We start from the raw sequence: 16,791 nt of genomic DNA, 5'->3' as shown, positions 1-16,791 counted from the left end.
AATGTTGATATAGAATATTAGGTCCAAAGCTCAGTATCTGGGTGTGATGCTATTAAAGACACATACTTGTTAGGGTTTGTACTGTCACCTCCAGTTAAGTTTTCCCTAGAATGCCATCTCTGCCTGTTCCTCTGCCTCTAATTTATTAACTAATACTCGCTGCCATGAGGTTTCACGGAATTTGTGGCTACCAACTTGAATCATTTGCACAGAGTAAATCACCTTTAAGGGTCGTTACATCAGTAAAATTTTTTTTTTAATAAATTTATTTTATTTTTATTTATTTATTATTTTTGGCTATGTTGGGTCTTCGTCGCTGCACGCAGGCTTTCTCTAGTTGCGGCGAGCCGGGGCTACTCTTCGTCGCGGTGCGCGGGCTTCTCTTGTTGCGGAGCACGGGCTCTGGAGCACACGGGCTTCAGTAGATGCAGTGCATGAGCTCAGTAGTTGTGGCTCGTGGGCTCTAGAGCGCAGGCTCAGTAGTTGTGGTGCACGGGCTTAGTTGCTCCGCGGCATGTGGGATCTTCCCGGACCAGGGCTCGAACCCCTGTCCCCTGCATTGGCAGGTGGATTCTTAACCACTGCACCACCAGGGAAACACAGTAAAATATTTCTTGAAATGACTTTCTAATAGGTCTTTCCCTCTTGGGAGGCTATGGGTTTAAATTTGTTGGATAAATCTTAGTTTCTCACTCTGTATGATTTAGGCAAACTTTGAAAGCAGATTTGATGTGAAAATGCTTGAGAACTTGCTCAACTCAATTTCTACACCAGTCTCTTTGCAAAAGCTTTGTCCATGGCTTAAAAATGATGTGATCCCATTTGTGAGAAGGACTGTACCTGAAGGACAGGTAAGTTGCCTTCAGTGTTTTCACTCTTGATGATTCTATTTTTTACATTATATTGTTGAAGATTAAGTCGTGCTAACACCAGTTAGTTCATTTTAGTGTCTCTTGAAAGACTACGATGGAGGTTTTAAATTATTTCAGTGATTATTTATTCGTATCAATACTTTTTATGATATATCTATTTCAGAAAGTTCTTGCAAAATGGTTGGAACAAGCAGCCAGGAACCTTGAACTAACTGATAAGGTAATACCAGTATAATTAGCACTGAAAAGGCATTTCCAGTACTCTCCATGGCATAAAACGTTATTTTTAATGGTCTCTAATATTTTTTTAAAGGCAAACTGGCCAGAAAATGGGCTTCAACTGGCAGAGGTATTTTTTACAGCAGAAAAACCAGATGAGTTAGGATTGGCGTCCTCTTGGCATTGGAGTTCCTTGGTATGATATGAAAAACAAATTTTTAGTAATAAAACATTTAATTTATATTGAAGGGTTTGTCTGTGTGTATTTAGACACATATTCACTTCTTAAATATTCTTTTTGTATGTTCTTTTGTTGTGTACTTTTAAAATCCACAAAAAGGAAAATTAGGGTTTTTTCTTCCTTATGTTTCTGTTAAAACTTGAACCTGTCTTAATGCACTGTTTTTCTCTATTGAGCCAACCAAAAGGGAAACAATATATAAACATACTCCTAAGTAGTCTAATTGGGATTTTATGCATTAGTAGCATTTCACAGTCCTTTAAAAGGGCAAAACTTAATAACATATTAGGATTAGTTTTCAAAGGCTATATCAATCAGGTTTACTTCTTTTATTTAAAGTAGTAAACTACTTCTAGTTTTGATTGCATTTCTTAGGCATTCCAATAGTCATAATGGCTTAAGTACCAAAGAATTTTTTAAAAGATCAAATTGAAAAAAATCTGGGACTTTCTGACTGACTGAATAAAATAGCAATGCTAGAAAGAGAACTAAAATCAGGAATATTGATGTTACATATGATGTTAATTTGAGGTTAATGAACTGAATTTATTATTTGGCTTCTAAATTTCTTAAGTTCATTTATTTTTCCCTTCAGATTTCTAAAAACTAGAAAGCATTCATTATATTGAAAAAAAAAGTGCATTCTTATATTTTAAAAAAGTTTGATGGGGTACCATAATTTAGTTTACAAACTAACATGTTGAGACATCTCAGTATAACCTCAACTCTGAAGTTTAAAGTACTTAAGGACCGGAAGGTATGACCTTTTGTAACATCATACATACATTATGAAATTACATTTATTCCTGAAGTTTCTGGAGCCCAAAAATAAGTAATAAATTTCCTCCTACTTTCTGATATAGCAGATTCTTGTTATTAATTATACTTACTGATTTTGTGCTGTTAAGAATAAGATGGGAATTTTTTCTGTAAGTTTCAAGCAGTATATTGATGTTATATAATCAATACATGTTATAAAGTACAATGTATATTGATCATTTTATATGTTTTTCCACAGAAGAGCTTTTCCTCTTGCTATAAAACAGTACTTTGTCTTTTCCCTAATTGCCTTTTATCAATTGATAAAGGAACACCTTGTATATAACTTTAGGAAATGTCATCGCTTTGTATCTGTTCATGGTCTATATGGATGGAACATTGAGGATTATCTAAATGATGTTTGTGTACCTAAGTATATTGGGGTTCTGAAAAAATATTACACTAATATTAATAGTTTTTTCTATTTTTTTAAGAAAGAAAATTTCTTTTAGATTTCTATTGGATTCTGATCTGTTAATTAGTACTAGTTAATTTTGCTTAAATGTCTACAAAATTTAAAGGCATAAGTTGCAGTTTCCTCTTATTTGTATTTCCCCCTCACACTTTTATTTCATATCCTTAACAACTTCAACACTTTTGTTTTATAAGGATCATCAAAACATGGAGGAAGTTTGTCAGTTAAGGACTTTGGTAAATAACCTGCGAGAGTTAATCACACTGCATAGGAAATACAACTGCAAATTGGCCCTCTCTGATTTTGAGAAGGTAGAAGTCTAGATTTATCAGAATTATTGCTATTTTGTCATAGCCAACACAGCTAGAGTTTGCATTTACGCCGTCTTTATTTCGACATCCAGGAGGACACAACCACCATTGTATTCCGAATGTTTGATAAAGTGCTGGCCCCCGAGCTTATTCCTTCCATCTTCGAGAAGTTTATCAGAGTTTACATGAGGGAACATGACTTACAGGAGGAGGAACTTCTCCTTCTGTACATAGAGGTAACTTCTTCTTTAGCTCTAGTCTTTTTTTCTGGATCTGTGCAGTGCGTCATTGTATTAAATGTTTAACTCTTTACGGAATGTCATGCTTTACCTAGGATTGATGCAGCATATTGTATTGGTTAAGAATGTGGGTTAACTCTGCTATTAACTGACTGGTCACCTTGCGCACAATGAGATAATAATAGGACTTTCTCCAAATGGTTGTTGTGAAATAATAGAGCGTAAACAAAGTTTTCTGTCCCATGTAAAACTGAAGGCCAAGGTTTTGGCAATTTTGCACTTGTTGACCGTTGTTCAGCATTCATGGCTAAGCAGAAGTTTGTGGTTTTTTACGCATCCATAAAAGCTATTTATCTATGTTTATATATGTGTGTGTGGGTGTTTTAGTGAGAGTTTTAAATTTAAAAAAATGTTTATCCCATTTTAGGATTTATTGAAGAGATGTAGCTCAAAGTTCACCTCACTCTTTGATACAGCATGGGAAGCAAAAGCTATGGCAGTAATAGGATGTTTATCTGACACAGATGTAAGTAAATAGTGATCATATAGATTTTCCTTTTGAGCATTGCATCCTTTCTTAAAACTTTTTTTCTGGTCACAAAAGCAACATATATTTGTTAGGGAGAATTTGTGTAATAGGAAAAAAGAATAAAAAGAAAATAAAAACCACTCAATCCTTTTTTCTTATGAAAATAAAAAGTGAAAGTCTTCTCATTCCCACCCCCAGAAAAACCCACATGGACGGTTGGATGCATATATTTTCAGGCATTTCTATGGTCTTACAAACATAGAGACATTTTAAAATATGTTTATCATATGCCTTTATTTTGACTTCACACTGTTATTAGTCACCATTATAAAATGTGAATAAAATCATGGAGAATATTTTTAAGCACAGAGTCTATAGAAAGTTAATAGAGCTATATGATTTAACTTTCAGCAGAGAAAATACTCTTCTGAATTTTTCTAAATAATAAAATTGCCCTTTATGTGTGAATATTGGAAGACATATATGCTTTTGCAGTCAGAAGATGAAATATTCTCAAGCTTCCATCCAGTAGATGCAAGATCCCTGCTGTTGATTAGGCTTCATCATTAATTTGCATGAAAGGTAAATCCGAGGGCTATTCACTGTCAGTGTGTGTGTCTTTATAGCTCATATTTGATGCTGTGCTCAAGATAATGTATGCAGCAGTGGTCCCCTGGAGTGCAGCTGTGGAGCAGCTAGTGAAACAGCACTTAGAGATGGACCATCCCAAGTAAGATTACACTGTACCAAACAGCTTTTTTGGTGTTGGATAAACTTCATGTTTTGAGTTGAAATTCATATATGTTTTTCTATCCTTTACTGTGTCCCTTAGTATTTCATAAAAAAAGACAGTCTATGTTAATATCAATAAATTTACTTTTAGAGTCAAGTTATTACAGGAGAGTTACAAACTAATGGAGATGAAAAAACTTTTACGAGGCTATGGAATAAGGGAGGTGAATCTCTTAAGCAAGGAAATAATGGTAAGTACAATAATTGAATGTTTTAACGCCTTTGCTCCACTTCCAGAGCAACATGGGAAATTTAACCGGATTTTATATTCCTTAAGATTAATAGAGCTAGGTTCTTCGCCGCTTCCCTTTTGTTAGATAGAATGTTAAGAGAGTGTTTGATTGGTTGTTAGAGTAGTAAAGACAACAGACAGTAAATTAAGAAGCTGAAGGAATATATTATACCATCATGTTGTACGCCTTAAATATATGTAATTTTTATTTGTCAATTAAACCTCAGTAAAGCTAAGGGGAAAAAAAGAAGGGTGAAAGGACTGTCATTAAATTCAGAAGGCAAATCATGTTTTAATTTTTCATACAGTTTAGAGTTTGCTGCATTGTTTTAATTATATGAACAAATGATTTCTGGGCTCTCTGTGAGATTTCATAACAAAGAAACGTGTATTGTCTCTATTTCAGAGGGTGGTAAGATACATTCTCAAACAAGATGTCCCATCTTCTTTAGAAGATGCTTTAAAGGTGGCCGAAGCATATATGTTGCCTAAAGACGAAATCTACAGTCTAAGGATTATTGACCTGATTGATAGAGAAAAGGTGTGAAAGTTTTATATTGTACTTTTATATGGTTGGTTTGTTTGTTTTGAGTTTTTAAAGATTTAACTATCAAATTATCCAAATAGACAAGCACAAAATAAAGTTATACCAACATTGGACGTTAGATTGGCCTATATATATATAGTTTTGTTTTGTTTTGTTTTAAGTATTTTGTGAATACCTAATGAGCTTTCATAGTCTTTGGTAGTTAACAAAACTCAGACTCATGTTTTACATATGCGTAGGACCCTTTGTTTCCAGAATAGGAGGTGGGTTTTCTTTTTGTGTTTTTAAATGTCTTTATTTTTATATAATTCTAAAACTACAGGCATACCTAAGAATTACAAAATACAAAGGGTAGTATTTTAATTTACTTTTTCTGTTTGCTGTCATCCAAAACAGAATTTTCAGATTTTTAAACCATGGAACCATAATGTCTTTTTCAAAATGATGTCTTTTCATCTTTAAATAGAAAAGTAAGAGGTAAATCCAAATCATCCTTTGCAGGTAGCAGCTGTTTTTTCTTCCTTTCAAACTCTGTTTACAGGGCGAAGACTGTATCCTTCTGTTGAGGTCTTTGCCTCCTGCTGAAGCTCAGAAAACTGCAGGAAGAGTAATCATATGGGCACGACTGGCATTACAGGAAGAACCAGATAATTCTAATGAGGTGAGATTTTCACTAAATAAAATGTAGATAAATCCAAGTTTTATGGATATTTATCAACAGGATAGAAAAGACAGACTTACAAATATGAGTATTTGCTCTTCTCACTGCTAGAATGGCCTAATATTAAAATACCTATTTACTATATAGAAAATTTACCATATAGAAAAACAAACAAACAAATACAGCTGCTTTGTAGCAGTGGCTTTGAGCCCACAGTGAATAATCTAGGATCTGCAGATCAAAGGATTAACTGAAGTATCTGTTATACATAAAGAATTTTCCGTAATGCCTTGAAGTGTAGACAGTGTTTTGCATTGTATGGGACATGGTCATTACTCTCAAGTAATGTCAGCCACAGAACCAACGTAAATCTAATCTGAGAACAGAACATTGAAACTTAGAAACGATTTCCAGAGAGTCAATTCACGGTAGAGAGATAAGGGACTGAAAACCTAATTTATCCAGGGTAGTTGAGTTTTTTAAACCTTTGAAGATACTTACCTCCCAGCCTCTCTCAGTGGTGCACTTCAATCATTTTTTACCTTTAGGGAAATGATTTTTTTTTTTAACACCTAAAATTTATTATCCTCCTATTGCCCGTTAGGCATTAGGTTAAATACTTCAAATGGATTGTCCATTTCTTCCTCACAATAAAACTGTGAACAAAGTTGTGAAGGAGGCCCTATTGTTAGCTCCTTTTGATTGAGTTTAGAAACTAAAATTTTAAAATTAGTGGCTTTCCCAAGGGTATTTGGAAAGTGGCAGAGTCTCATTTCAAACTGTCTGTGTTCTCAACCACCAGCTTCAACTGCAGCCCGTAGTCAAAATGTTTGAGTACTTTGTATGGACCCGGCCCTTGCTAAGCATTTTACACATACCATGTCTTTCAATTAAAGCTTTTCCCTCTTTGGTTTTTCTTATCTTTAAAAAAAAAAGATTTTTTTTTTTTTTTTTTAGTCTTGAGGATGATTCTTTCTTAGACTTCTGATTTCTATACTAAACAAGTTCAGTTCTCTTTAACTTTTCCAGAGATCCTTTCCAGATTTTTTCTCAAATAATAAGTAAAAGCTGTTAAAAAAACAAAACCCAAATGCCTGTTAATTATAGTGTATCTGAAAGGTGATTTGGGAGATTTGCATATTCTATAGTATTTCTAAATCATATATCCAAGAGTCCATATGGGTATTTTTCATGTTTAGCTTATATATTATTTAATTATGATCCATTCTTTGGCTGCCCAACTCCCTATAACACAGACCTCTCAACTCTTAAGCCATATCTATTGTTTATTCTGATTCTGTGCTTTTTATTTATTTGTCTATGTATGCACTACATATACAATGGCAAATACAAGAAAGAGACTTCATTTTGCATTTTTCTTTTTAGGACAAGGCCTGGAGACTGTCTGTAGCGAAGACATCAGTAGACGTTCTTAAATTACTGTGTGACATTCAGAAAGGTAGTTTCCACCTCTGTTCGCTCCTCTTGGTTTAGTTCTAAAGCTGATCCTTTTCAGAAGAGGGCATCAGTGACATCTCCCATCCTGACCCACAGTTTTCCTGCCTCTGATTGTGTTTTTTGATCCCACACACTTTTCTTCATGAAAAGGCTTTCTTGCCTTATTCTTTTGATTAGAAGTGTAAGAGCAGAAGCATGTAAGATCAACTCATCATTTGTGTATATGCTTCAGTGACTGTTTAATGCTAGACTAGATTTCTTTGGTGCCTTGCACTTTTTACTCACATTGCTCACTTATCACTTGGTTATGATTGGGAAAAAAACCATTTAACCTTGAATTTAAAACAATTAACAAAGTAATTCTCTTGGGGAAAAAAAAATCTGGAATTTATTTCAGAAAAATTGCCATTTGTCTTGTAACCAACAAACTTCTCTTTTCTACCTTCAGAAAGAATAATTAGATTTCTTTTTGTACTTAAATTGTCTTCTATCAGAATCTGAAAAGAACTACTGAAGACTTGAGATGAGAAAACCAAAGCGAATTAAGATTTTAGCTTTTAAAAATTCTGATAATATCAGAATTTGGATGTATGCTATAACTTTTAAAAATTTAATTCCAGACAATCTGCAGAAGAAAGATGAATGGGAAGAAACCTTGAAACAATTTAAAACTGTTGCTAGCTTACAGGTAAAGATGTTAAGCCATGTTGAACATTATTACTTGACTCATCAGTGCATTTGACATAGATCAGTTCCTCCTTCTTAAAACCTTCTGCACTAGCCTTCAGAGACTTCAGATATACTGGGTTTTTCTCTTTCTGTCTCTCTTTTTTAAAGCAGCTTTAATGTAATATAATTCACATACCATACATTTCATCTATTTGAAGTGTATAATTCAATGGTTTTGGATGTATTGCATTATTGATTGTTTAAATCGTGGTAAAGTACATACAATGTAAAATTTGCCATTTTAACCATTTTTCTATTTACAATTCAGTGGTATTGACTCCATTCACAGTGCAGTACAACCATCACCATCACCAGTATCTACTTTTCATCCCCTCAAGCAGAAACTTTACACCTGTTAAGCAATAACTCCCCATTTCTCTCTCCCTGCAGCCGCTTGTAACCTCTAATCTACTTTTTATCTCTATGAATTGTCCTATTTCATAAATTTCATATAAAGTGGAATCATAAAACATTTGTCCTTTTGTGTCTAGCTTTTTTTACTTAGTATAACGTTCATCCATGTTGTAGGATGTATAGAACTTCCTTCCTGTCTCTGGCTGAATAATATTCCACTGTCTGGCTCTACCGCATTTTTGTTTATTTATCTCTTGATGGACACTTGGGTTGTTTCCACTTTGGGGCTACTGTGAATAATGCTGCATTGAACATGGATGTACAAATATCTGTTAACTTCCTGCTTTCAGTTCCTTTGGGTATATACCCAGGAGAGGAATTGCTGAGTCATATGGTAATTCTATGTTTAACTTTTTAAGGAACTGTTCTCTCTTTTTTAATTGTATTCTAGTTTATGCCTTTTTAAAAAACCATTTTGGTTTACGGTATCTTTATAGATTATTTATTTAACTCTGGTGGCCCGGAATGATGGCTAACAGTAGCTGTCATTTACTCAGTACTTACCATGTACTAGACATGGGGCTTTGCATGTGTTATCTGTCACAGTAGATCCCCAGGGAGGGTACTGTTATAATTCTCCTTTACAGATGAGGAAACTGAGGCACCACAGTGTCTCAAAATGTTGCAAAAGACAGCAAATTGTCTATAGAAACTGGCCTAAAAGATTACTGTCTACTTCATAATGTCTTAATTTTTTTTTCTATATAGTTTCATTCTAGGTAGTTCACTTTTTCTTGAAAATTAATTTCTGTTAACTTTGAACTGATTAACTGTCTTCAGATTTGAAATTTGAAATTAATTATTTTATTTTGGCTCTAGGGCCTTCCTAACATGAAAAAATTTTGTAAATAGAAGGGCTGTCAGGGTTAACTGATAAGTTTCATCAAATAGGAAATTGGGTAGATGTGAGGATCTCTTTGTGAAAACTTGAAATTAACACACCGGCAGATTTAACTCTCAACTGTATTATCTCAAAGTGTGTAAAGAAGAAATAATTTATCACGGTTTATAGGACTGCTATTTCTCAAAGTATGGCCCATGGACTCCCAAGGGTCTCTTGAGACCCTTTCAGGGAGTCCATGAGATTAAAACTCTATTTATAGCAAAAATAAGAAATTGTTCCTTCCATCCGTATTCTCTCATGAGAGTATACTGGGTTTTCAGAGGCTTCATGATGTGGTAATATCATCGCTCTAAAGGCTGATGGTATGTGCACTTTTATATGCTCTTTTATTTTAAACTTTTCTGTTTAATTTCTGATATGGTAAATATTGATAGATATCTCCTTAGAAAGTTTTTTGGGGTCCTCAATAATTTTTAAGAGTGTAAAGAGGTGCTACAACCCAAAAGTTTGCGATCTTCTGTATTAAACAATAGATGTCTTCGTGTGAAGCACCCAGGAGTCAGCATAAGTTAACCTCTCCACGGTCTTCTTAAATTTGAAAATTACAGGTACTTTAAAGCCATGGTTTAGATCTAAGCAAAGTCATGTTTAGTTATCGTGCTACCATTTATGGAAGAATCCTTGTGCCAGGTCTAGTGGGAGTGGCTAAACATCCTCCTGTGCAAAGGCAGCCCCTGCGGCAAAGAATCATCTGGCAGATTGAGAAACCCTGTTCTAAAGTGTGGTGTTAAAGAAGAAGGTCTCACTCACTCCCACTACCTCTTGGTGTCCTTCCCTGGGCTTCAGCAGGATCCTTTTACTGGGTTGGAAAAATTAATTGTAGGTCTGGAGTTAGCAGCTAACCAGAAGTTATTACAGAAAAGAGCAAAACTGGCTTCTTCAAGCCACCAGGGTAGAATCTCACAAACCTAATACTTAATCCCTCCCTCCTTCTGTTCAGGGTTAGGGTTAGGATTGGGATTAGGGCAGAATTACCACAACAGAATTACCAGACCCAAAAACGACAGCAGTGCCAAAGTTGAGAAAGCCCTGGCTTAAGTGATACTTTCCCCTTTTCCAACCTTTATATAATAAGTTACTTTCGAAATATAGAGTCTTAAATTCTTAATTTGCAAGGGAGAGAGAGAGGTAAAATAGAGGTTCGAGACACACCGATGATTTTCAACCGCAGATGAACTGAACAGACGTGGGGCTTTGTCTTGCTTGCCTTGCTACAGGAGAACTTTGAGGTCTTTCTTTCGTTTGAAGATTACAGCAATAGTTCCCTGGTAGCAGAGCTCCGGGAACAGCACATTAAAGCTCAGCAAGTCACACAGGCTAAACACAAACCCTGGAGACCAGCAGAGCCTGCGGCTGCTGAGGAGGAGAGGCTGAGCGCTGAGTCCAAGCTGCACCGACAGGTGCTGGCCCTGCAGGTGTCCCGGCAAGAGCTGGAGGCCAAGATGATCTTGAGGGCCTTGAACGACGGGAACGTGGAAGTGGCACTGAGAAAATGCAGGTGAGTTCCGGGTCCCCAAATCACACAGCTCATCAGAAAGGAACACTGGTTTCATTTATTTCTTCGGTGACGAGGATAGGGATGGTGACCCTTTCACTTCCACAGACGTGATTCTTGGTTTCTCGCCCTGAGAGCCTGTTTTGGATGCCTGGGTCAGAAAGTGGTGGCGTAGGGACTTGTGAATCTGCCTGCCAACGCAGGGGACACAGGTTCGGGCCCTGGTCCGGGAGGATCCCACATGCCGGGGAGCGACTAAGCCCATGCACCACGACTACTGAGCCTGTGCTCTAGAGCCCATGTGCCACAACTACTGAAGCCTGCTCACCTAGAGCCTGTGCACCGCAACAAAGAGTACCCCCCGCTCGCCGCAACTAGAGAAAGCCCACGTGCAGCAACGAAGACCCAACACAGCCAAAAATAAATAAATAAAATAAATAAATTTATTTAAAAAAAAGAAAGAAAGTGGTGGCGTAGAAGAGGAGTGACTAACCCTGTGTAGTTAGGTAACCAAACCATTGAGTTTAGGTCACCTTGCAGTGCAACAGTTAGTGGTATCCCAAGCAAGTAGAAAAACGAAGCACACTGTATACCATGAAAACATTTAAAGACATTGTAAATGTTGTTAGTGGTTATATATTAATCCAAGAAAGGCAAATACATCTGCTTTCCATACGAGTGCTCTAACTTCCGACACTTCCTTTCTTCCAAAGAGACTTGTTTAAGTATCACTGCAACACCAACACTGGGAAATTGCTGTTCCTGACGTGTCAGAAGCTTTGTCAGATGTTGGCTAATGGCGTTCCCATGACAGTCCCTGCGGGACTAAATCTTCCTTCTGAGATACATGATCTAGCATGCCAGGCTGCCACCATCTGCAGTCCAGGTGACAAGATTTATAATCTACGTGGTTTTATATTCTCTGCTTCATCTCGTACTTGTCTAATGCTGTCTCCTTACACTTGGACACTGAGGTAGAGAAGCGATCATTATCCCTCTTTCACAAAGGGGACACTTATAATTGAATCTCTATGGGGGTTATGATTTTAAAGTATTTCCAAAATTAACAATGTCATTTCTGACTGTTGACAATATTCGCTTTCAGAAGATTGTGAAATTCCTTGCCTCCCCATATCTGATCTTACTTTCCAGTCAAGCTTAAGAAAAATGTTGACCTGTATTATTTAGGGTAGTCAAAGCTATGTGGAAACCTTTCTCTCTGCTTTGTGGCCTACCTTAGAATTTTGAATGGTAATTATTCAAAGGTTGTTTTTGTTGTTCTAAACACATGAAATACTAGTTTAATGATTTTTTCTCCATTTTCTTTCAGATTTTTTGCTAGATACCTTAGAACTCTGTAAATATACTTTAATGGCAGTAGAGCTTTCCAGACAGTGCCAAATGGATGACTGCGGAATTCTCATGAAAGTAAATTGCTTTGAATTTCTTTTCCTTAAACAAAACCCCTACCCAATCCATTACACACCACTTTTAAATCACTTGCATAGTTTATAAAAATACTGAATCTACCTCTCATATTTTCTTACTCTAGACTAGAGAACTACTTAAGGGCATGAGACCACTCCTCTTTTCTAGTCACATTTATTGGCTTTAATTTGCACTATCTTTTGAAACGTTGGGCCTCAAACAAGGCATCTCTGGACATTGTCCAGAGTAACAGTTTGTTGTTTTTGGTTTTTTTTTTTGGCCATGTGGCTTGCGGGATCTTCCCCTACCAGGGATCGAACCTGGCCCCCTCAGTGAAAGTGCCAAATCCTAACCAGTGGACCACCAGGGAATTCCCTGAGTAACAATTTAATTTAAAGAGGCATTATTTTAAGCCATAGACCAGAAGAAACAGAGTACATGGTTGTATTTGACCATCAACATTGTGTTTGGCTCTGATAGATCTGATTCTGGATTCTGCTTGGTGAAGAAGGAATCTGTGTTCCGGAGTGTCCTTATCTGTGTCTTTTCTGTATGATTTGATATTTAGACTTCTTTTGGAACTCATAAAGATCCATATGAGGAGTGGTCTTACTGTGACTTCTTCAGTGAAGATGGGATAGTTCTCGAGTCACAGATGGTGCTCCCTGTCATCTATGAATTGATTTCATCACTTGTGCCTCTGGCTGGTAAATCTCATTTGTGTCATCTTTTTTCTGTGTATTTCTGCTTCATGCAAGTTTAAATGGTAGCGGTTTGGAACTGGAACTACACATAGTAACATGGATGAATCTTGTAGACATAATGCTGAACAAATGAAGTGAGGAACAAAAGACTATGTATTGTATGATTTCATTTATGTAAAGTACAAGGACGGGCTATAAGGAGGCCATGCTATTGGAAATCAGGGTAGTGTTTACCCTTGGAGGGTAGACTGGAAGCGGGCAAGGGGATGGCTTCTGCATGCTAGTAGTGTTCTGCATCGTGGTCTGGATGTACACTTATCTGTACATCCAGACCTGTACATGTTTTGGTTTTTTTTAAGTAACAGGTCGCTTTAGAACATTATTTGATAAGAGCACAATATTAAAGTATCTCTGGGACTATGTGCTCTAAAAGAGAGTTATTTTACTTATTGTTATTGAATTTATTCTCTTTTGTAGAAAGCAAGAGATATCCCTTCGATTCTACAAGTTTACCATATTGCTCCATCAGTGAAGGTATTTGACATCAGAAACGTATAACCATTGAATTACGATTTTGTAAATAGGCCAACATAGAAATTTCTTGAAATCCTGAATATGAATCTGATGTAATGTCCTTAATATAGTTTCTTAATTATTACTGTCACATTGTTACTCTTCCAAACTGTCAGGAAAATGGGTCATTTGGCTTATAGTGTTAACTTTTATGAATCTGTTCGTAAATTTTGGTCTTCCAAGTAGAGAAATGGTTTTCTTCAGCTAATGATTTAAGCATCTCAAAATAGGCAAGTTACAATCAAAGTACCTCAGTATCCACGTACCTAGCTATTTTCTGGTTTAGATCAAGCCTCGTGTTAACTCTTTTATTTACTAACTTTGAGAATCAATTCTATGACCATTACCTGCATTGAAGGAGTAGACCGTCCCTGAAAGCAATTTCCAAATATGGTCTTTCTTTGTTTAAAAAAAAAATCTAAATATTAAAATACTTGTACTCGAGTAAAATACTTTTATCATTTCACAGGAGACAGCCTTATGTTACCTATTATCAATTCCATCTCTGCCTTGCTTCAGAACCTTCAGGAATCTAGCCAATGGGAGCTCGCCCTAAAATTTGTAGTTGGTTCATTTGGTACCTGTCTTCAGCACTCCGTGTCAAACTTCATGAATGCCAGTTTGAGTGACAAGGTACAGTTTCGAGAACAACTACTTTCACTTTGCGCAAATACAGATACAAAAGCACTGCCAAACAAAGGAATTTGGAACCCACATTTTCCTATTTGGCTTTGTAGTAAGGAAATTGATAATTTGTCAGATTTAGGAAACGTCTGTTGAACATATACAAAGTCAGGTATAGTTCAAGGTGCTTGCACACATTTTCTTTTTTTAAGAAAATTTTTATTTTTTTTAAATTTTATTTTATTTCTTTTTATTTTTTAAATTTTTATTTATTTATTTATTTATTTTTGGCTGTGTTGGGTCTTCGTTGCTGTGTGTGGGCTTTCTCTGGTTGCGGCGAGCGGGGGCTACTCTTCGTTGCAGTGCGCGGGCTTCTCATCACGGTGGCTTCTCTTGTTGTGGAGCATAGGCTCTAGGCACGCGGTCTTCAGTAGTTGTGGCATGCGAGCTCTAGAGCGCAGGCTCAGTAGTTGTGGCACATGGGCTTAGTTGCTCCGCGGCATGTGGGATCTTCCTGGACCAGGGCTCGAACCCATGTCCCCTGCATTGGCAGGCGGATTCTTAACCACTGCGCCACCAGGGAAGCCCTTGCACACATTTTCATACCTAATGTTTATGACAAACCTCAGAAACTCCACTTTGCAAACGAAGAAACTCAGATTCAGGGAGGTAAAGTAAATAATCTGAGGCTTTTGGTTGCAGTGGTAAGTCCTCTTACTCCAAGCCCAGTGACCACATTGGGTCAAAACTGTCGATCTGCTATTTGTTTTACTGTGGCCCAAATTATAATTATTACCTGACGGCATCATTAAAAAGATTCTAGAAGACAAACTATCTGTTGATAACTTGCTGATGAAGCTGGTCTTGTATTCATTTCTACTACTCTATTCATATTTACTAAATGCCAATTTTTTAAAAAATCAGCTTTATTGAAGTATAGCTTTCAAAATTAAAATGCACGTATTTTGGGCTTCCCTGGTGGCGCAGTGGTTAAGAATCTGCCTGCCAATGCAGGGGACCCGGGTTCGAGCCCTGGTGCAGGAAGATCCCACATGCCACGGAGCAACTAAGCCCGTGCGCCACAACTACTGAGCCTGTGCTCTAGAGCCCGTGAGCCACAACTACTGAGCCCGTGTGCTGCAACTACTGAAGCCTGCGTGCCTAGGGCCTGTGCTCTGCAACAAGAGAAGCCACTGCAATGAGAAGCCTGCGCACCGCAACGAATAGTAGCCCCTGCTGTCCACAACTAGAGAAAACCTGTGCCCAGCAACGAAGACCCAACCCAGCCAAAAATAAATTTATAAAAAAAAAAAACCAACACATATTTTAAGTATATCAACCAATGTATTCACCTTGTCACCAACACCATAATCAAGGTACAGAGTATTTTATAAGGTTCCTTTTTGCCCTTTCCCAGTCAATTTTCCTGCAAGCCCCAGCTTTCTGTCATTATAGATTAAATGACAATACTTTTTGCATATAATGCTGAATTTTCAAAGTTCCTTAATATTTAAGAAAAGTTTTCAAAACTGTGCATAGACGTGGACCTGAGGATTCTTTTGTTCTTTTCTAAAAGTTGTGTGGAGAGGCCACATTAGTTAAATCCAAGCATGTTGTTATGGAATTGAAAGAGAAAGCCGTTATGTTTATCAGGGGAAATGCCGCAACACTTTTGTACAAAGTGAGTATTCGTTTGTGGTAAGCTCTTTTCTCTCTCTCTCTCTCTCTTTCTCCTGCTTGCTTCTGATTTTTCAGTGAGGATAAGAGTGAGGAGGGGGAGGGGATGTTGGGGACTTGAAAAGAAGTAATACAGAGAAGGTAAGTGTTCTATGTCGTATAGAACTTGTTAGAGTTTCTTTCCTTAAATTTATAATAGTGATAAAAGACATTAAAACTAAGCAAACAAGTTGGAACTATTTTACTATAAATAACTTTTCATGAAATGCTCATTCTTTCGTAGGGCCTAAAACTAAATTTAGTGACAAATCAGCCTTTAGAGGCTGAATTCTGTTTTGATTGTGAGGAATTTGCTTCTCTGAATGCTTTCTTCCCACAGGTATTTAATTGTCGTCTGGTGGATCTCAACTTGGCATTGGGGTACTGCACTCTCTTACCACAAAAAGAAGTCTTTGAAAATATATGGAAGCTCATAGATAAAGCATGGCAGAATTACGACAAAATATTGGTATGACCTAAGGAAGCACACCTTCAGTTCTTGAAATATTGAAGATTTAGGGGAAGAAGGAAAATTGGCTTTGCCACCAGATCTTAAAGATTTAGCAGAAGAAACGTCAAGCTAACACACATGGTTTCTACCAGCTTTTCCTTAACTGGTGACACACCAGTGAATGTATATGCAGGTCCTAAGCATTGCTTAACCCAGAGGATTACATTTTTTATTTCTTAAATCTGTATTCAGCCAGAGAACCTCATTGCTTATGCTTACTCTAGTGTACTGGAAACCTTAGACCCATGAGCCAGTTCTTCTTTGTAAGACAAGTTTAACGGATGCAAAACTTGTCTTTGATATTGTTTGTTTCAAAATTTGCCCTTTGTGGGCATTTTACGTGCAGGATAGCTCAAAT

The 16,791-nt window shown here is 36.8% G+C and overlaps 1 protein-coding gene across 1 annotated transcript in view; it reads left to right on the top strand.

Moving 5' to 3' along the window:
- The window catches only part of KNTC1 (kinetochore associated 1), a 69,240-nt gene that overhangs the window by 25,942 nt on the left and 26,507 nt on the right, over nt 1-16,791 (top strand). Inside the window, exons 22-41 of the mRNA XM_068563132.1 lie at nt 708-851; nt 1,036-1,092; nt 1,186-1,287; nt 2,761-2,877; nt 2,970-3,113; nt 3,544-3,642; nt 4,272-4,375; nt 4,529-4,628; nt 5,076-5,210; nt 5,758-5,877; nt 7,264-7,336; nt 7,956-8,023; nt 10,600-10,880; nt 11,591-11,763; nt 12,208-12,305; nt 12,874-13,012; nt 13,487-13,543; nt 14,052-14,215; nt 15,783-15,887; nt 16,263-16,391. Of these exons, the coding sequence (XP_068419233.1) occupies nt 708-851; nt 1,036-1,092; nt 1,186-1,287; nt 2,761-2,877; nt 2,970-3,113; nt 3,544-3,642; nt 4,272-4,375; nt 4,529-4,628; nt 5,076-5,210; nt 5,758-5,877; nt 7,264-7,336; nt 7,956-8,023; nt 10,600-10,880; nt 11,591-11,763; nt 12,208-12,305; nt 12,874-13,012; nt 13,487-13,543; nt 14,052-14,215; nt 15,783-15,887; nt 16,263-16,391 (2,409 nt within the window). The remainder of the gene's footprint in view (nt 1-707; nt 852-1,035; nt 1,093-1,185; nt 1,288-2,760; nt 2,878-2,969; nt 3,114-3,543; nt 3,643-4,271; nt 4,376-4,528; nt 4,629-5,075; nt 5,211-5,757; nt 5,878-7,263; nt 7,337-7,955; nt 8,024-10,599; nt 10,881-11,590; nt 11,764-12,207; nt 12,306-12,873; nt 13,013-13,486; nt 13,544-14,051; nt 14,216-15,782; nt 15,888-16,262; nt 16,392-16,791) is intronic.

This window comes from Eschrichtius robustus, chromosome 14 (genome assembly GCF_028021215.1).
Source record: "Eschrichtius robustus isolate mEscRob2 chromosome 14, mEscRob2.pri, whole genome shotgun sequence".
NCBI lineage: Eukaryota > Metazoa > Chordata > Mammalia > Artiodactyla > Eschrichtiidae > Eschrichtius > Eschrichtius robustus.
Note: the sequence above shows the minus strand (reverse complement) of the source record. Positions and strands in the feature narration are given on the sequence as shown.